Raw genomic sequence first — 19,647 nt, 5'->3', positions numbered from 1 at the left:
CGAATATTAGCTAGCGTTACCTAGAGCAATTTATGGTTGCAGACTTAGGTTTCTTTTTGTGATTTTCCTTAAGGTGCACATCAGTGTCTTTAAAAAAAAGAAAAACCGCAGGTGACAAAATGCATGGTGTGCTGTACTGACCATCATTGTCTCCCAACCTTCATGGTTGTACCTAACCTTAACCCTGACCTCTGCTATGACTCCTGGCCCTAAACTAATCCAAACCTCAACCGTCGTTGTGACGCCTAAACTCAACCGGGCCTCCCAGGCTGCAGCCATAGAATGGATTTTTAGTTTGTAGTCTAGCCAACAAAAAAAAAACACATACCCCAAAGTAGGAAGGAGAAATAGCCGACCAGACGAGCTTTTATTTTGAAAAGTTGAAGCATGAGACCAGAGCCTGTTTAAGGATGTTTATTAGACATTCTCTGATGAGACGGTTGGGCATGAGACATGAAGGCATGAGACGGGAAGGCATGAAGCGGGAGGCTGCAGGCTGCAGCCATACACTCTTGTCTCAGACAGCTTTGCGTTAGATCAAGAAAAGTTACTTAGTTAAAGGAAGCCTACAAGTATTACAGTCTTAGACTGACATCCAGTGGACAAAAGTGGAACTCCTGAAGCAGACTGGGTTGGTTAGTGCTGATAACATTACCATGGTGACCATCTCCACTGCAATATCACGTTGTTGTTGTTGTTTTCAGGTGGAAAACATTTGACTGGAGACATTATGACATGCTATAGTAACTATCACTTATGTTTACTTAATTTGGTCCAAGTTGTGTGGATGCCTCAGTGCATTGTGCCATGTGCACAGTGCATATGGTTCAAGTCCATCCATGGGTTGTAAATTATTTCCACTTGGAGGCTTTAGCTAAACTCACACTGGATCCTGATATATACATGTAGAGGGGTGGGACGGATTCAAAAGTTGAAAGTTTACTTTATCGCAGCAGATTCTTCACTACATAAAACATACAAAGTCTGCGAGGGTTTAGGGCTGTCCCACAGTCAAATCGTTGGTGCTTGAGAACTCTTTCGCAGACATTTTGAGCCCCTTTGCACCCTGTTCGCTAGTCTCTCATAAGAAAAGAAGAAGAATGGTAAACAAACAAGCATGGAAGGAGAAACCAATCCTAACGTAAACATAGTTATAAATAAAAGTTAACATGTAAACACTAAGCTCACTGATGGTTAATATAGCCAGAACTGTGTGTAGGTTGTCCTTTGATGATCAATTCCAAATATACTTTCATCAGATTTGATCCAACAACATTACTATTTTACACATAATGCAGCAAAGTGCTGCAATTTATAGCATGTATAGCAACTTGGAACAATCTAGCCATGAGCGCGTTCACATAAAAGCTGCAGTGTTTGTTCCTTATGACCAGTTGAAAACATGACACATTTACCAGAGTCTTGCTGTGTAAAATGTTGCGCTACACCCCACTGCCAAAGGCAGGACAGCAAACCAAGTGGGAAGTACACCATGAAAATACACCATAGTCTGGAGTCTTGTGTCTTTTAGTGTTTGGCCTGCAGAACCTGAGTCTGAACTATATCTATGCTGACTGAAGGTCTGAAAGTCTCAACCAAGTTATAGGGAGTCAGATGGCTAAGCGGTTAGGAAATCGGAATAGTAATCTGAAGGTTGCCAAATCGATTCCCAGCCGTGGCAAATGACGTTGTGTCCTTGGGCAAGGCACTTCACCCTACTTGCCTCGGGGGGAATGTCCCTGTACTTACAGTAAGTCGCTCTGGATAAGAGCATCTGCTAACTGACTAAATGTAAGTTACTGGCCATCATAGTGAACCCAACCACAAACCCACTCCTGCCTCAGCGCGCCAGCACATCAACCAATCACGTCTCGCTAAAAACATTTCATGAATATTCATGAGATACAATGTACATGTAGCCCGCGTCCGACGTCTTCTATATGTTTGGTTATACAGGTATGACACAAAGCTCTCGAATAAGCCAGCACCGCCAAATATGGTCAAATGTACTTTATTTTAAATATAAAAATTCCCCATATCCAAAGTTTATAAGATAGCTCACAACAGGGTGGTTTGTTTTGACAACAGTGTTGAATTGATCACTTCTCTCCATTCCTAAAGACCAAAGCCTGCATAACAATATACGGGACAACACCAGAATTATCCATCGGGTTGTGAGGTCTGAAGACATTATATATTCCCCAGGAAAAACAGTATACTTCTGTTCAGTCTGTGCACACACAATGGAACATACAATATCACTAAGGCGTTTGAGCGCTTGCCATTTCAATTCTGACATAAACCGAAGGAAATAAATGGCTAAACAAAAATGCAGAACTAAGAGACTTTGATGAAAAAACACACTTCCCCCCTTTGGCATAAACTGCACCGAATAGGCTTGAAAATAGGATCTTATAACCACCCAACATACAGCATATTGCTTTGAGAAAGAAACAAACGAGAAAAAATTGTAACCAGTGATTATCAGATTCACAATGGGATATAGCTAAATATTGACATTATTACAATGCATACAAAGTGTTCCCATTAAGGATAGAACAACACTTATCACATTTCTAACCTCAGTTCATGAACGAGTGGAGGAAATCCAAAGCCTTTCGTATTTTGAGCACTCCCAAACCTACGTACCGTGACACTGAACGCCCCTAGGGGAAAACCGACAGGTTGGTCTTGTTTGAAGGTGATGTCGTCCACACAGGAGTGACATGCTGGCAGCGTGTGGTTGACTGACACGGTCGTCTTCACCTCCAGACAGACGGATAGATCAGTGTGGGATCCTACTGAAACACCATCTACGGCCTCGGTTATCCAACCATACTAAAGGACATGACCAACATGAATACCACGCATACATGGCAAGAGTTCAATGAAATGGTTAATCCAAATGGGGAAATAAGGGACTTTTCAGAGGATTTTGGAGACAAGGTGCATCTGACAAATGATGCAGACCAGATTCAACAAACTGTGATTCGAGTTGTTAACAATTCACTAAATACATGTATACCAAGTGCTAAAAGAATCAGCTAGGAGGAAGAAGAAAACAAAACACGGGCCACCGGGTTATGTGTACAAATAATCACAAGTGGCAATGTTACCAATATGCAGTAATTGCTTACGACACTGTTACAGTCACACGTGTGATAAGGAAGGCAGCCGCCCCATGATTAAAACCTTGAACGTGATCGCCAGTTTGCCCAAATTTGGCAATGATTGGCTCACAAAATGCATAATGAGTTGGTGTCCCTCAACATTATTTTGAGTCTCACAATGCCTGCCGGCTGTATGTGTGTGCCCACTTGTCCATATTTGGTCGTGTTCTCGTTAGTCCTGCAGAAAAAAAAACCTGTTTGAATGCGTGTGTTTGTCGATTTACTTTGTCAAAGTTATCAATTGACAACTTCCTTCATCTAACTGAGCACCAAAGTGTGCAAAATGTAAGGAATACGAAGAAGAAGAAAAAAGAATAATAAAGATCAGTCCGTCACGGAGCTTTTCGTCCTCTTGCCGTGTTTGCCTCCGCCGGTAACCATGGCGAGGGCCCCGTTGCAGGCTCCACCAATGAGAGCCTGGTCTTCCTCCCCGGCGTCGGGCAGCTCTTCCTGGATCTGCCGGAGGCGGGCCATGGCGCGGTCGATCGTGGCCACGCTTACCAGGTTGAAGTCGTGCATGCTGACCAGGTGGAGCAGGAAGTTGCGACAGAGGTTCCTGCGGGCGATGTAGGCGCCGCACTTCTCCACGAACAGCATGCTGGCCTGGTTCATCTGGTTGTCGGCGATGAAGCTGTTTGATCGGCGAGGGAGAGACGGAGCGACTTTGGAATTTCGTGTCCCATTGGTAAACCTGGCATGTTTGAACTAGCGCTAGGTCATGTTTGAGGATCTATATGTGTGTTTTCCACAGAGATGTATCTGTTTTTTTAAAAATCTTCTACCTAACCCTAAGCTAGCTAGGACCTCTGTGGAGCGCGGTGTATGGTAAACTAAGAAGAAGTTGAAAGAAAAGGGTTTTACATACTGAACGTACCCGTGCTTCATCACGTGCATGTTCCACAGCTTCATCACCTCCTTCTCGCCCTCGTTCACGTCGGTGAACTCTTCGAGTTGCTGCGGGGGGGGGGGGGGGGGGGGGGGGGGGGGGGGGGGGGGGGGGGGGGGGGAGGGCGAAACGGTTCCTTTCAGACAAAACGACCACTTGGCCCGATGCAAATAACTTATCATGGCAGATATGTTCCATTCAAAGCCACTTACGACATGTTTTAAGGGCGCCTATTTTATGCACACTGGTATTCACTGGAAAACCAAAAACGTATGCGTTTAGTTTTACAAGGTCACAGTAGCGCAACATTTACACTAAACGGTGGTTTTCACAGCAAAACGTCAATATTTGAAGCCAGCTCCTCTCTCCTGTACACCATATGTGTGCATGCAGTGTCCTCGAGGATTTCTTTTAGCAGTGGGGGCAAATCCATCCCAAAACGTTTTTTTTAAGTACGGCCCTATTTCTTATACCGTGGCGGCAGAAAAATCTACAGAGGAAACACTGGCTTGTGTGTGTGTGGGTGGTCTCGGGGCCCCCTCACCGTGGCGGTCTTCTCCCTCAGCCACTCGGGGTCCCTCTCGTCCTCGCTGTCCACCTCCATCTCCTGGGGCCGCAGGGGCATGCAGCTGTCGCTGTGGAAGTACAGGCGGTTGTGTCCGCTCACGTAGGTCCTCTGCTGCTCCAGGTCGCCGTCCTCCGACTCCAAGAACTCAGACAGGCTGGGCTTGGTCCTCTTGGGCCTGGGGGGAGCAGGGTGGAAGGACGGGGGGGGGTGGGGAGACGTTGTCGTGGGTCTGTCCGGTCCCGAGGGTCAAGGCCCTCACACGCAAGTGACCGTGGCCGAGCACTGGGGCGGGCTTCAGCACCACGTGAACTGGTCTGGACACTGAAGACAACTTGGCCGCGTTTCCCAGATTCCTTAAGATGCTCTTAACGCTTAACGAATCGGGGAAACGCGGCCATTGTCTGTGAACTCCCTTCACGGACATCATGTCACAACAAGAACCTATTCTAGTCGTGGGCTCCCCACGGAAACGTGTTTTGGTGTGTGTGTGTGGCTTTACCTGCAAACCAGCACGTGTGTGACGGCGGTCCTCTTGACGGGGCCGTTGCGGCTGAAGGCGAAGCCGGGCTGGCTGTGGATGTCCTGAGGGTTCCCCACGTACGAGCCGTCGTAGCTCTCGTTGATGGACACGTCGATCCGCGCTCCCTTGGGGTGAGGCTGGGGGACAGAGACAGCAGATGAGTCCACGGGGGGGACTGTGCTCTTGACTGAAGCTCAAAATGGCGGACTACGGCTCGCAAACGCTCGGGAAAGAACAAAACGGGGGTCGCGGGTGTCAGATGGCTGAGCGGTTAGGGACACGGGCTATCAATCAGATGGTTGTTGGTTCGATTCCCGGCTGCTCCTGGCAAATGACATTGTGTCCTTGGGCAAGGCACTTCACCCTACTTGCCTCGGAGGAAATGTCCCTGTACTTACTGTCAGTCGCTCTGGATAAGAGCGTCTGCTAAATGACTAAATGTAAAATGTAAGTCCAGGGTTGACAGCCGCGGGGGGCCTCCCTCACCACATAGTTGAAGATGAAGCGGCTGTGGGAGAGCTTGAGGTGCTTCAGCAGGCTGTAGAGCTTCCTGCAGTTCAGGGTGCACCAGGGGCAGTGGAGGTCGTCCCTGGCCTCCGTCTGCTGCCGCGTGTTGTTGTTGTACAGGAACTGGTCGGGGACAACAACAACAGGACATGGGTGAAATATACAACTCCTCCCGAAACGTCACCGGTGGTTCCGGGTGTCTGTGTGTGTGTGGGGGGGCAAGTGCTAATGCTAGCTGATGCTAGCATTTCGAACTGAAAACGTGTCACCGTTCACGAATGCTTGTGTCACATCGGCCATCGTGTCTTTGTAACGCTCGGTCACAGGCGTGTCGTCGGGGCCTCGTTTCCAAGGCCGAAATGTGAGCCAAAAAAAAGCCCCCGACTTTTTACCTGGTAGAAGATCCTCAGCTTCTGACGCGGCTCACACAGGATCTGCTCCCGCCTCAGCTGCACGTCCGTGCCGACGGACTCCTTCACAGCTGCAAGGGGGGGGGGGAGAGAGGAGACATGCCACTGAAGCCCGCTAACAAACCACTCAAGTCGTCAAAGTACAACCAAGCTCCAGGCGGTGACTGTGAACGAGTGGGCGAATGGCGCCCCCCCCACCCAGTGACTCTGAGTCCCATATCAGGAGACCGACCTAAACCAGAGCCCATGCGATGTGTAAAATAGGGGAGCTGTAAATGGGAGTACGTGTGCGCGGCCGCTGTTCTGTGGCCGCCTCACCCAGTGGAGCAGTTTTGAGCGTGCTGGTCCTGCTCTCCATGGGGCTGGAGCTGTCCGAGTTGCGGGTGGACAGGGGCTTGGCCACGGGGGCGGTGGACTTGTCGCTGGCGTCCCCCGTCCAGCGCAGGGTGAACTGCAGAGTGGGTCCCTGAGAGAAGGTCTCAAACGGAGGCAGCCTCTGGAAGGGAGGGATGTGAGGGAGGTGAGGGAGGGAGGTGAAACAGGGAGGGAGGTGAAGGAGGGAGGGAGGTGAGGGAGGGAGGGGGGTGAGGGAGGGAAAGGAGGGAGGGAGGTGACGGAGGGAAGGAGGGAGGGGAAACAGTGTGTTTTAACGTTCAGTTTTGCGCTCCCAGGGCTGGGCTGCAGGGGGTGATGCTACAGGATGGGCAGTGCTGAGGTATTATGTGCTGTGGCAGGATCGGTCAGACCCACCTTGCCATCCAGAATGGTTTCCCATGTGGCTCTTTTCTTGCTGGGGGGGCAGTCCTCCATCCCTTGCATCGACACCTCGTACTCCCCATCCAGCAGCTGTAGTCTCCTGGAGACAGAGGGGGGGGGGGGCACATTTGTTGGCAAACAAACTACAATCAGGTCGACAACCGGACAGATATCTGGGGCTTGTAGTTTCCATTTCTTTAGTTGTATGAATGTTTGCTTAGTAATCGGACAGGAATTGAAGGTTTCAAGATTGTGTTTCGGAAGTTATACGAGATCAGTACTACTGAAAGAATGACACCGCTTAAGAATATGTTTTTTATATCAGTCCATTTCGATTGCCTAAAACCAAGTAAAGAGAGAACCAAACGACGGTTAGCATCTGAGATTACCGGTTCTTGTCAAAGACAGTCATCTGTGCAACAAACGTCTCTGTGGTTTCCCCCTCTTCTCTGTGGGAGGAGCTTCTCTTCTTCCTGCTGGGAGGCTCTGACACATCTAGAGGGAGACGGGGGGGGGGGGGTGGGGGGGGCAATTTAGCGAGTTTGTCGCTAGATTTAGCAAACGTTCACCTTCCCTAGCAACACAAAATCGTATCTAGCGACTTTTCAGAGCCAATAGCGAGTTCTGGTGAGATTTATTTTGGGCAACACTGAGGTAGAGACGGGCAGCAAGGCTTTTCTAGAACCTTCTTCCCGTCTACTTGCAAAGCATAGAGTGGCAGCATTTTGCTTCTCTCTCTAAAAACACAGCGATTCAATGATCGGTGGCCTCCACACATCGCTTTCACCCACTTTTCGGCAGAGCTAGGGACGTTCACACTCACCTATGTTCTCGTTGGCCTCCCCGTTGACCAGGCCGTTGACGTCCCTTCTCCCTGTGCGGGACACCCTGAACAGGAGCGAGTAGGACTTGACCATGTGGCTGTTGCTGGGTTCAAACTCGTTGCTGGAGACCAGGAGCGAGGGGTAGGCTCCTAGCTTGGTTTGGTTGCAGTCAGGGTTCAAAGGCACCTGCTTTTTACCTGTAGGCACTTGCTTGATCGGGCAGCTCACATCCTGTCAAGATACACACACAACGATATGTTGAAAAACGAAAGCAGAGTGGATTCATGAGTAGTTTGTGTGAGGTGTTGGGCTTTACTGCGTCGATGTGAGTCGGAGGAGGAGAAGGTACCTTTCGTTTTTTATGGCAGACTTTCACAAGTAGCACCTCTAGAGACACTGAGCTTTGTTCATTTTCTGAATTCTGAGATGGCTTTTCTGTTGGGAAAGGAAATTAGTTGTTTTTTTTTCCCCATCAGTGTGACGCCTTTCAACTGTCCAACCTCAAATATTAAAATTCCTTTCAAATGCAGCGTAAACACCTACCATCCTTGTGGAAGAATCCAGTGAAAGTAAGCTGAAGATGTGATGACAAGCTGAAGAGAAAATGAAACCCGTTTTTCAGTCAGGCTTTCGGCTTACTTGAATGTGGTTAAAGTATGTGGTTTTGAAGCACAATGGAAAGGCCGGCGGTACATGACCAACCTGTGAGATTCCTGTTCTCCCTTCATCTTCTCAACCCTCTGCAGCATGTCATCCACTTTGAAAGTTTTCCTGTTAATGCCAATTCAACAACTTGAGAAAAAGCTTAATAAAAGCTATTCGTCTACAGTTACATTAAATAGGATCAACCAAAGTTACATGACATAGAATATCTGAATGCTGTCATATTTGTGTGTTAACAACCGGGAGATATATTTTACCTTTTGGCATTTGTTCGAGTGTTTCTGTGAGACATGAAGGTCAGTGTCCTGTGCAAAAATATGGGCTGAAACAGAATCATATGTTGATTAATCATTAATGAACCCAGATGCTGAGTATGGTGTGTCAACAACAGGAATGAACTGACTTACTGCAATCAGGTTCCTTGTGCGGAGAAATCTATATATTTGAGTTGGCTCTGAAAAAACAAACACCATATTCATAAACTGCTCAAAGTCGGAAATTGTTTAATAACAAATATGAAGTTCAAAGGGGGTTATTTGTTGAAACAGTCACCTCTACTAAGAGGTTGTTTTATAACACGAAATCTTAAGGGATAGAAATGTACCCAGTGGCTTTGCCCATGATCAAGTTCAAAAAGGCCTAAATTCAGCCATGATGTGCATGACAAAAATCATATTGTGTTTTAAGTGGGTACACTTGCACAAAAGAACCAAAAGGATCCTTGCTTATAAATAACTAGCTCCCACAAGAATCAACTTGGTGGAAACAATATTTGACGAATGTAATAATAATATAGCTAGGCAGCTTACTCTCAAAGGCCTGTAGGAACAGCTCATGGTCGGCCTGAAGCTGTTCCATCTTCGGTTTCTTCACCGAGTTCATCACGACTGTTGAGGCCGGGTATACGGCACCGTTGGCTTTACAACTGGCCCCGCTCATAGCTTGTCCTGATCATTGTGAATTAGGCAACAGATGGAAAGAGGGAATATTATTTTGATCAATATAAATCCGGCTAGCTTAACATTACTAGCTAACAGGCTAAATCAGCAAGCTAAGCTAACGTTAATCGGGATTTGAAAGATGGATGTGGTTACATGGATCTCGGCAGAAAAAAGTAGAGATAATAAAACATAACCCTTCATACATATTAATCGTACGCAACAGAAATACACAACTATGGGTTCAAAAAATAAATATATAGAACGACCAACGCTAGCTAGTTAACGTTAGCCACAGTAGCTTGCTTCAGACTCACCAACAACACAGACTGCCCATGAAATAATGGCAGTGAATCAGTAGACGCCGATAGCTACGCTAGCATAGTTCCCAGAATTAAAAGTGCCTGAATAATTTCTCCAACCCTTTGAAACAAAACTGACATGTATGCAAAAAAGAAACTACATGAAAAGGCCAAATCGACTGTATTATTTAATATAGCCTATGGAAAACTTCCTGTAAAATTTCACGTTATGGTTGAAATTCTATGGTTTTACTGGACGTCTAAGCAGGACATTTCAACCAATACAAATTGCTATATGAAAATACAGAGTTTTGATTGGCTAGAAAGAACTGTAAATGACACTTAACGCGGTCTCTTCTCTTCTCGCTTTCAACGATTTTGCGGGAAATCGGGTCTAGTATGGGACATGAAAGTTGTTTACAAATGCACGTATCTTTCTTTTTCAGGTTTCGCTGAAATGGAATAGAAACTGACCTCAAGTGTATTTGGATTGATTTACAAATACATATAATGTATAAGTAGTATATTTAGTTTAGTATGTAGTATATATCTACATGCATTATAATTACACTGTTAAAATGCTTTTCTAGTTTGTAAATTATATATTTTGGGGTTGATAAAAGAGCAGAAGTTATCGCTTGTTCGTACTGTATTTCTGTATTTGTTTCCCCTATTCTGATAAATCGAGAGTACAAGGCGTTTCCAGTCGGAATAATGTAAGGGAGGGAACCGGAAGTGAAGTTGCCACAACTTCCACACGTGTAGAAAATAGTGAGACTTGGCTACATGGCAAGCTAATTTGTGTCTTATTTTTTACACGTATTCTGCAAATAGACACAGTTCTCACAATAGCACTAAATCCGAATTCGGGCACTGATCTTTTGAGGTGAAGAATGGCGGAGATTGTCCAGCACCGAATCGAGAACAGAATCCCTGAGTTGGAACAGTTAGAAAGAGTGGGATTGTTCACCAAAAAAGAAGTCAAGTAAGATCAGCTTTCCTTAATGGCAAGACAAGTCATCTCTAGCAACACAAATTGCCTGTGTGTCTACATTCAATAAGTATTGATTATATTGTCATATACAATCGTATAATTTAACTCGAAAATCGGTTGGGTTTGGGCTGCTAAGTCACATTAGCCAAGTCTTATGTCTCTCTATTTGCAGATCCATGCTCAAAAGAGCAACCGCTTTGGAATACAAACTGCATCGCCTGACACTCTGCAAATTTGATTTCATAGCATACATTCAAGTAAGCCAAATGTCGATACGTTGCTTAAGAAATATGCGCCTGTGAAGACGTCCAAAGATGGAACTAACTGTTTCATTACCCTCCATAGTATGAAATCAACGCATTGGAGCTGATCAAAAAGAGAAGATCGGTATGTTATTCAGTCTTATTAATGTGTGAAATGTATAGTATGTCATCTAGTAATTTGTTTTCTACAGTCAAATGAGTCCATATATATTCGGTGACATTTGGAAAAACGTTAAACTCTAACACGATGTGTGTTCTTTAGCGCATTGGCTACCATTTCAAGAGAGAAGAGATTGAGTTTCCCATCACCCACAGGATAAATTCAGTGTTCAGGAGGGCAACAAACAAATGGAAGGTACCTAACAAGCCCTTTTAGGTGTAATGACACATGGTAAAAAACGTCAGTTTAAACTGACTTAAGATTTTGGTTTCTATTCTCTCAGGATGACGTTCAACTGTGGCTCTCTCAAATTGCCTTCTGTAAGAAATGGGTATGTGATCGCCTTGTTTTTCAAATCCCAAAACATACGTTAACCAAATGATGTACAAATGAACTGTGGCGGGTTCTGCTATGAATGCTGTATTCTGAAGATGTGACGTTTTCCTATCTTCTTACAGAACACAAAGGGTCAACTCAGCAAGGTTTTCTCCTCCATGTTGGCCATCCACCCTGATAAGCCAGGTACAGTACATCACTAGTTACCTCACTATGTATCTCTAGCTGTACGTGGATAACGATGCCTGGTACCCAGAGTAACAAGCAGGCCTCGCTCTCTCCAGCTCTGTGGATCATGGCTGCCAAGAGTGAGATGGAGGACAGGAACTCGTCAGAGAGTGCCAGGCACATCTTTCTGCGGGCCCTGCGCTTCCATCCAGAGAACAAGAAAGTCTACCAGGAAGTGAGAACTGCAGGGCAGTGAAAGATGGGATTTGTAGTTCAGTCAAGTCAATGTTGGCTTTCATGGCAAATAGACATCTTTCACTTTCGAATGACGATCATATAGACAGTGGACTGTGGAAGAGGTACTTCTGATGGTTCTGATCAGTACCTGTGTTTCCCTGTACAGTACTTTCGTATGGAGCTGTTGCATGCTGAAAAATTAAGGAAAGAGCAGAAGGAGCTGGAACTGGCTAAGATGGACTTGGTGAGTACACACACACACACACACGTGGCTGCATTTCTATCCTTTCAGCTCCCCCGTCCTAAAGTAGATAGAGGGGGGGGGGGGGCTGTACTGTCAGTAAATAAACACACAGGTCCCTTGTAAAACGTTGTTTTGTTCGATCCCACAGGGCGAATACGAGTTCCCCCCAGAGGTTATGAGTGGCAAGCTGGCTGAGGTGGTGTACAGAAACGCTACAGCGAAAATCCAGGGTGAGTTACATCAACATGTAGTATTGTAGTGGCCCTTGGCTGCTCTGGCTTGTGAGGCGCTTACGTGTCCTCTTCTTCTGTCACCTCAGGAGCCAATCTCATCCTCTCGCTTCTCAGCATCGCCGCCATCTTTGACTTCACCAAAGAGCTGCAGGACCTCATCCTTCAAGAGTAAGACCAAATGACGAGGGGGCGCCGAGTAATACTGTAACTATAAAGGCCATATTAAAAGGCGTCCACAAAAATAGCGAAGACCGTTTATTACCTCAGACGTCCACGTTAGTAGTGTCAATGCTACCGTACTCGCACTGGCGTACTCCCGAGCCCACACGCTCACGGTGCCTGTGTCTGCGGCCAGCCTCCAGACGAACCACACGGACGACAGTGCCACGTGGGACTTCATGGCCAAGCGGGAGCTGGAAGCCCCCGGGGCGGGGGAGGAGCTGCTGAGCGCTGCGGGGCGGGCTTCCGACATCGCCCGCAGAGAGGAGCGCTGCAGCCAGGTGTACGAGGAGGGCGTCAAGAGCCTCAACACGGGTAACACACACACACACACAGACACACACACAGACACAAACACCTACAGACACACACACAGACACAAACACCTACAGACACACACACCTACAGACACACACGCACACCTACACACACACACACCTACACACACACACACACACACCTACACACACACATACCTACAATTCCTACTGCAGGGATTTTGTTACCGGATTGCTTGTACGGGAATTGACGAGACAAACTTTATTGCACTACTCTCTCCTGTCGTGGAATTCAAGGGGAATGCACATCATGTCACTTCTCATTTGGAAAAAAAGGATGGATTCTTTTAACACATTTCATTTGGTTGTTTTTCAGAGGCTATGTGGACCTGCTATGTGACCTTCTGCTTGGAGAGGTTCAAGAGGAAGACTAATGTCCAGGAGCTGAAAGACAAGGTGACAACTGTAAAGTGTTTTGTGCAAATCCCCTTGGTGTGTTCGATGGTACTGCAAGCAAGCTAGTGGTCCGAGAGATGGGTGTCAGCAAGTGTGTGTGTGTGTCCATCCTCAGAGGCAGCAAAGGCTGTTGGCAGTACTTCAGCGTGCCGATGACGCCTCGCTGTTAAAGAAGGATTTTTTGAAGAGTTGGGTAAGAATGCATCAAACGAAACCCCATAGGGAAAACATCTCCCAGTGCTGTGAAACCGACTCCCATGACCTCACCCATCCATCCTGCGTCCTCCCAGCTGAAGGCCCTGCTCTCCATGGGAGACTCGGAGGGGGCGGCCCGAGTTGCCACGGCAGCCACCCAGCGCCACAGCCAATCGGCGGACGTGTGGAGCCTGGCCCTGCAGACGCTGATGCAGCTGGGGAGCGCTGACACGGGGAGGCTATTCCAAGAAGCCCTCACGCATGTGAATCCCAAGGTACACACACTCAATGTGGGGCAGCTCTCTGACCCAATTAATGTCCTATAGAGGATGAAGTTCCACCACCAAGATTGCTTTTTTCTTCGTTTGTTTTGCAGCCGTTGTAAATTGAACTGGCTTCTTGTCACTAAGTTGTAATCGGTTGTGATTCTTCCTCCTTTAATGGGCCGGGGGTGGGGTTTGCAACCCTCAAGAGGAACTTGTGTCCTGAAGCGTGTTATACTCTGATGGCTTTAACTAAGGAGTCAGATGGCTGAGCGGTGAGGGAGTCGGGCTAGTAATCAGAAGGTTGCCGGATCGATTCCCCTCTGTGCCAAATGATGTTGTGTCCTTGGGCAAGGCACTTCACCCTACTTGCCTCGGGGTGAATGTCCCTGTACTTACTGTAAGTCGCTCTGGATAAGAGCGTCTGCTAAATGACTAAATGTAAATGTAGCTGACCTGCCGTACTGTTGCGCTGAACAACCCGTACTCTATAGGAATGCGTGAGTTATTGTTGCGAGGGCTCTTTTGCAAGTCTCACCTCAAGAGAAGTGGTGTGCCAGGGATTATCCCCCCCCCCCTACACACGCACACACACACTCACAGCTTGCATAATAAACCCTGCCTCAATGTGACTGTTTATCTTGGGTGTGTGTCGGGGCACCTGGTGGGCCCCGCAGGGCTTCTCTGTGGAATTTGACCGTCCTAAAAGGGGTAATAAGGGCTGTCCGTTCACCATGTTCCCGGATCAGTGGGTAATATATGGGAAGAAGTGTCGGGGGGGGGGGGGGGGGGATGAGTCTGGTATGGAGTCATCCTGCCTGCTGACTGGTCTCTGTGAGTCTGGTGTGGAGTCATCCTGCCTGCTGACTGGTCTCTGTGAGTCTGGTGTGGAGTCATCCTGCCTGCTGACTGGTCTCTGTGAGTCTGGTGTGGAGTCATCCTGCCTGCTGACTGGTCTCTGTGTCCTGACAGGAGAGTCTGCCGGTGTGGCAGCTCCAGACGGAGTGGAGCGTGACATCCCAGAGTTCTGAAGAGACGGAAGCTCTGTTTCAGGTACAGACAAGTCGAAATGGGTCACCTTTTTATTGATCATTTGTCATAGAGCTTAACATTTCATAGTGGTCTAGTCATTCGAATAAAAACCATTATTCCCTAAACGCGAAGTGCAGTCTTGGCTAGGTACGCCAGCAACGGGGGTTACATTTACATGGACAAGGCTACGCCTTGTTACTGTGTGACAGGACAGGACAAGCTTTGCGAAATCAATTATTTGTCTGCTTGCAGAAAGGTCTACTGTCGCCAGTGGCTGCTGTTGCCATGGAGATGAAGGAGAAATACCTCGAGTGGTCTTACAAGGCTGGAGGCTACAAAAAAGCCAGAAAGGCCTTCACTAGGTACAAGCGAATGCCTGCTATTCAGTATAAATTATGCAGCACAAAATCAACTGAGCAGTTGGTTATTATATAAATGTTGTCAAAAGTCTTAATTTTGTTCTAAACATGCATCTATAAGAACTTTAATATATTGCGTTTTCCATGCACACTGTCCCTTTTCTCCTCAAACTTGATTTGTCATGTTTGACTTCAGTTTACATGAGAACCGGCCGTTCTCTAAGGCGTTCTTCACCACAATGATCCAGATTGAGAAGGAACAAGTGAGTGTGCTGAGTGAGCAAACGAGTCAAGGCCCTATGGGAACATACCATCTCAAACCGACCCTTTGTTCAATAACGCCATGCTGTGGCTTAACCTACAAAAGCGACATTTGTTCTATCCATTGGCACGACTATTGGGCCTGTTATGTGTCTCGTGTTGTCTGAGAATGCTGTCGGCTGCTCAGACTCCAGTTGCTAACCGCACGGATGTTTGTCGGCGTTTCAGGAGTCGCCCAAGATGAGCAACCTGAGGGATTTGTTTGAGAGGGCCCTGAGGGAGTTTGGCTCCACAGACGACGGTGAGGAAAAAAAGGAAAAAGACAAATGGGAACAAAAGGGATCCAAATCCAAACCTGTGCTGGTTCAAACAAGTACACCAACTGTGGGTTATTGCCGTGACAAGTTAAACAAACACGGCAGATGAACAAGCATGGTTTTACAAACCTGGTTCAAGCACTAATGCATGATCTAAAAGGCCAAAATTCCATTTCAATATGTGGGAAGAGCAGTTGAGATTCAACACAAATGTGCTCTTTTCCTCGCCAGGTCTGTGGCTGGACTACATTAGGGAGGAACTTGGACCCCTGGGCCAACCTGGGAACTGCGGAACGATCCACTGGAGGGCCATGAAGATGCTTGAGGGGGAGAATGTGGAGAGATTCACAACACAGTACACTTTACTGCAGACGGGACACATCTAGATCACAGATCTTGACCTCTGTCAAGTTTCAGATATGGACCGTTCCAACAGTGTCTTCATTGACAGCTGATAATGTCATGACTTATACTGTAGACATGTCTTATTAGTTAAAAACTGTATTTAACATTCAATTTTACAACATTTCTTATTCACTTATCACAATTCTACATTTGTTATACATTCAAAACAAACTTAGATGCTGTTAACATTAAACAACCCTGATGTAAGTTTCTCTCTGAAGCCTCTCATACAGTACATTTACAGTCGACAGTAAGGTAAAAGACAAATGGGATCCAAAACATATCCAAATCAATCATGCAAAACTCTCATACAGTACAATAACCTTCGGCAGTACACAGTAGAACTGGTAGAACCAGTACACACATACAACCACCTGGTTAACATAAACCGAGTGAACCTTTATGGTTCTTACAGGGCCATTTGTTTGCCCTGAGCCCTGTATGACAGTGAGTCCACTGAAGAAAGGAAGGCATAAATTACAGGCAGTTTTTCAGGAGTGAATAAGTGAGCTATGTCTTGGCAGATATTAGTATGGGGGGGAGGGAATGTTTATTCGTTTAAGACGCCTTACATTCTCTTTATGCCTGAGTACTTATGTACTTTACTTTGCTAATTAGAACCAAATAATTTTGTTTCACAATACACACCTGTACCTTTGCCTGTCACCTTTCAAAAACAACTGTCTTACAATTTCAGTATATTATAAAATGTAATGAAACGGTTTATAAACTTGACGATTTCGATTGATGCATATTTACTGTGTTTAAGGACACTTCGATACCCACTTTCCTGTCACTCCAGTGATGCTGTCATACAGCTTATGACGTGCCAGGAAACACCTATAAACGTCCCAAATCTTAGTTCTAATATTAGTCAATTAAACTACTATTAATTTATGTTTCTTACACTTACAGTACAGGAGAGTTTCCCCCCCCCCAACCTAGCAGACTGTAACAGTTGCCCTAATTATTATTAACCACTGTATGAAGAACAGCTGGAGAGTTTAAAGGTGTCTTTGAGGCCCCTCTAAATCTATTATGGAAGCCCCCGGTTCAAACCTGCATTCAGTCCCATGATGGTATTCTCTCTCTCCATCCTTCTCTCTTCCCTTCTCTGTGCGTGCATGCTAGTTAACCTCTTTACCTCCAGACCTGAGGGAGAAGAGAACAAAGCCAGCCATCTTCCTCACCCAGGACTTCCCGTGTGCTTTAAGTGGGCAGACATTTAACTTTCAAAACCCTAGATTTAAAAAGTGAATCCCCAGTTTACAGTTTCCCATGGCTTATACAGACTAGAGAAGCAATTAGTGCAAACATGACAACAAAATAATGTTATTCCTTCCATCTGGAGAGTTGAACCACATGAGGCGTATTAAGGCAGAAATTGGGCTGTGAGCGAGGGAATCAGGATTAATTCAGTTACTTAATTCCATTGAGGAAAAGACTCCAGATGGAGGAGATGTGGAAAATCTGACATCCCTATTTCAAACTGGTACTGGGTTTACTTGTAATGGAAAGAGCTCAATGACATGGCTTTAAACCAGTCACTCATGAATGACTGAGTATTCAGAACACACCCACACAAGAGTCAAGTAGCCAGACAAACTGGTGACCAGGTAGCCGAACCATTCTTCTTGACAGGTCATGGTCCTTGCATCCCGGTCTACAGTACCCTTCTACTCCAAACCAACATTGACAACCACAAAACATGTCTTCCACCCGTCCTCGGTGCTTGCATTAGCTCGTCGAGCCAAAGCCCCGGTTACCGAAATCCCATCCACGTCCGTTCTCCAGTTCCCTCGCGTCCCGTCTTCCACCTCCTAGCCCCTCAGTGGTTTCTAAACAGTATGTAGGTGAACATCACCACCAGGGTGGCAGACAACAGGCCTATGACGCACTGGTGCACCGTGATGACGTTCTCCAGCGCGTGGATGCGCTCCTCCATGGCGCTGGTGTGGATGTAGTCGTAGATGGAGGCCCCGATGCTCCACACCGCCCACACAGCGTCTACCACCGCCTTCATGGTGGGAGACACCATCGAGAGGGAGCAGCCAGCATCCGCCGGTCGACACCCCAGCTACGCCACGCTCTCTTGGGGGGACAGACAGAGGCACACATGGGCTAAATGAATGGCTCTCAGGTGGAAGGCTGGTCAACATGAGGATGTTTGTTTTGGATGCCAAACTAGCACAGGGAGCTGGGAGTTCAACACTACCTCCGGTGGTCTTGATTGACCCGTATGACTTTTGTATCATATTGAATCATTTTCATTTGTTACATGTGCTACAGTTATAAGAGAGGGAGACTGTGATTGCTAAAAGAGAGTTAAGTAACGTTACTTCTGTATCGTATTATGGAGGCCATATGCCCCTCTCATCCTAGCACCTGTCCCGACATCAACGCCACAACGTTTCTTTCCACGTCCCTTTAAACATCTCAGACGTAGCGTCAATTCAATTATTAGGCCTTTCATCTGCAGCTATTGAGTCAGAGGTTCATTTGAGACGCATTTGATTAGAAGTGGGACTTACAGCCATAACAACATAGCCGCCATGAATATGAAATTGTCATTGCCTTGTAACATAACAACCATTGGAACAATAAATGCATTTGTTTGTCAAAGCAACACATCCACTCTATACACTCTATTTGTGTATAGTCCATTTCCTGCCAAAGTTCGCATGTGTACATTTATAGCCTAATAGCTTACTCACCGAAAGATTGCCAAAGTTAATACAATCGTTGTCGGAATAAGAATGTACATTCGTACCACTGTCGTTCCTCGAAAATGCTTGGGCTTTATTCCCCCCCAACAAACCGGTATTGCTGTCTCCGTATTCTGAACCGGTGACAATTGACGCTGTTGCAGAGCGTCACCGCTCACGCAAAGTAGGGCGTGATCTTAAAATCCTTGCTCGGTCAAATGATGATTTGTGAGTTCACTATTCCATACATCTTCTGAACCCAAATCGTCCTCTAATCATCCATCCGAGGTAGATACAAACACGTAGGCCTATAGTAGCCTATGAGTTCATATGGGCAAATCATTGAAACTCAAAAATGACGTATTTATTTGATACTACCCTGTAATAAAACTGTCAAGACATGGTACGCACACTTAAGCCACTGGGAGTCGCAGTACACCACGAAAATGTCTAACAGTCTATGAGACAGTGAGATATGAACTTACCTTTGTTGTAAACTGGAAATTAACAATAATTTTAAGATGTTGCTACAAATGCCAATTAATAAGTAGAATGAAAAGTTTCCATATGTCTATATTTTCTTAGATATGACCCATTATTGCTTGGGTTTATTTAACTCCATACCTTGGGCTACTGCGCAAAAACGCCAGACCTTAAATCTTGATTGCATTTAAAATGTAAACTTGTGTATTAAAAGTAGTTTTTAATGTTAGTAAGTCATATTTAAGATAATCTTGCATTGATGCGCCAAATCTTGGCGAAGGAAACCTATAATTGGAGACGAGCCGGAGTGACGCGCTCAAAATAACCAGGTTACCACTTAGCAGAAGTCCATTTTGGGGAGGTCCCAACACGAGGGCGCAACACCATATATCATATCCTTCCAGCTCTGGGTGATGTCGTGGTCATATACTGCAACATGGCAATAACATCAACGTGTCTCTTTCCAGAATGGATATTTCAGGGATTGACGCTGGT

General features: G+C 46.2%; 2 protein-coding genes and 1 long non-coding RNA gene across 5 annotated transcripts; 1 reads left to right on the top strand and 2 right to left on the bottom strand.

Moving 5' to 3' along the window:
* Positions 1-1,995: 1,995 nt before the first annotated feature.
* On the bottom strand, positions 1,996-9,813 carry suz12b (SUZ12 polycomb repressive complex 2 subunit b). Of its 3 annotated transcripts, none has more exons than XM_047043664.1 (17): positions 9,560-9,813; positions 9,114-9,251; positions 8,712-8,758; positions 8,562-8,626; positions 8,344-8,412; positions 8,185-8,234; positions 7,991-8,076; positions 7,641-7,872; positions 7,207-7,312; positions 6,812-6,917; positions 6,380-6,557; positions 6,044-6,132; positions 5,631-5,774; positions 5,124-5,281; positions 4,601-4,799; positions 4,036-4,124; positions 1,996-3,801 (listed from the first exon to the last, which is right to left on the bottom strand). In XM_047043664.1, the coding sequence occupies exons 2-17, from the start codon at positions 9,241-9,243 to the stop codon at positions 3,495-3,497; spliced, it is 2,055 nt and encodes a 684-aa protein (XP_046899620.1). In that variant the 5' UTR covers positions 9,244-9,251; positions 9,560-9,813; the 3' UTR covers positions 1,996-3,494. The 3 variants fall into 3 exon arrangements, with proteins under 3 accessions (XP_046899620.1, XP_046899621.1, XP_046899622.1); XM_047043665.1 differs by having other exon boundaries at positions 4,045-4,124; XM_047043666.1 differs by lacking the exon at positions 1,996-3,801 and adding an exon at positions 4,269-4,310 and having other exon boundaries at positions 4,068-4,124.
* Positions 9,814-9,897: 84 nt separating this feature from the next.
* utp6 (UTP6 small subunit processome component) lies at positions 9,898-16,252 on the top strand. Its single transcript, XM_047043667.1, has 20 exons — positions 9,898-10,315; positions 10,431-10,529; positions 10,711-10,795; positions 10,884-10,925; positions 11,064-11,156; positions 11,245-11,292; positions 11,420-11,483; positions 11,582-11,700; positions 11,869-11,946; positions 12,095-12,176; positions 12,266-12,347; positions 12,535-12,713; positions 13,053-13,132; positions 13,248-13,325; positions 13,423-13,602; positions 14,563-14,643; positions 14,875-14,984; positions 15,178-15,244; positions 15,471-15,543; positions 15,791-16,252. Exons 2-20 carry the CDS (start codon positions 10,438-10,440, stop codon positions 15,943-15,945), a joined length of 1,788 nt encoding a protein of 595 aa, XP_046899623.1. The 5' UTR covers positions 9,898-10,315; positions 10,431-10,437; the 3' UTR covers positions 15,946-16,252.
* On the bottom strand, positions 16,045-19,123 carry LOC124483296. The gene is made up of 2 exons (XR_006957803.1): positions 18,679-19,123; positions 16,045-18,055 (listed from the first exon to the last, which is right to left on the bottom strand). It is a non-coding gene; the product is annotated as an uncharacterized LOC124483296 (long non-coding RNA).
* Between the last annotated feature and the right edge of the window lie 524 nt (positions 19,124-19,647).

Source organism: Hypomesus transpacificus, chromosome 21 (genome assembly GCF_021917145.1).
Source record: "Hypomesus transpacificus isolate Combined female chromosome 21, fHypTra1, whole genome shotgun sequence".
Classification (NCBI taxonomy): Eukaryota; Metazoa; Chordata; class Actinopteri; order Osmeriformes; family Osmeridae; genus Hypomesus; species Hypomesus transpacificus.
This window is presented reverse-complemented; position numbering and strand designations above follow the sequence as displayed.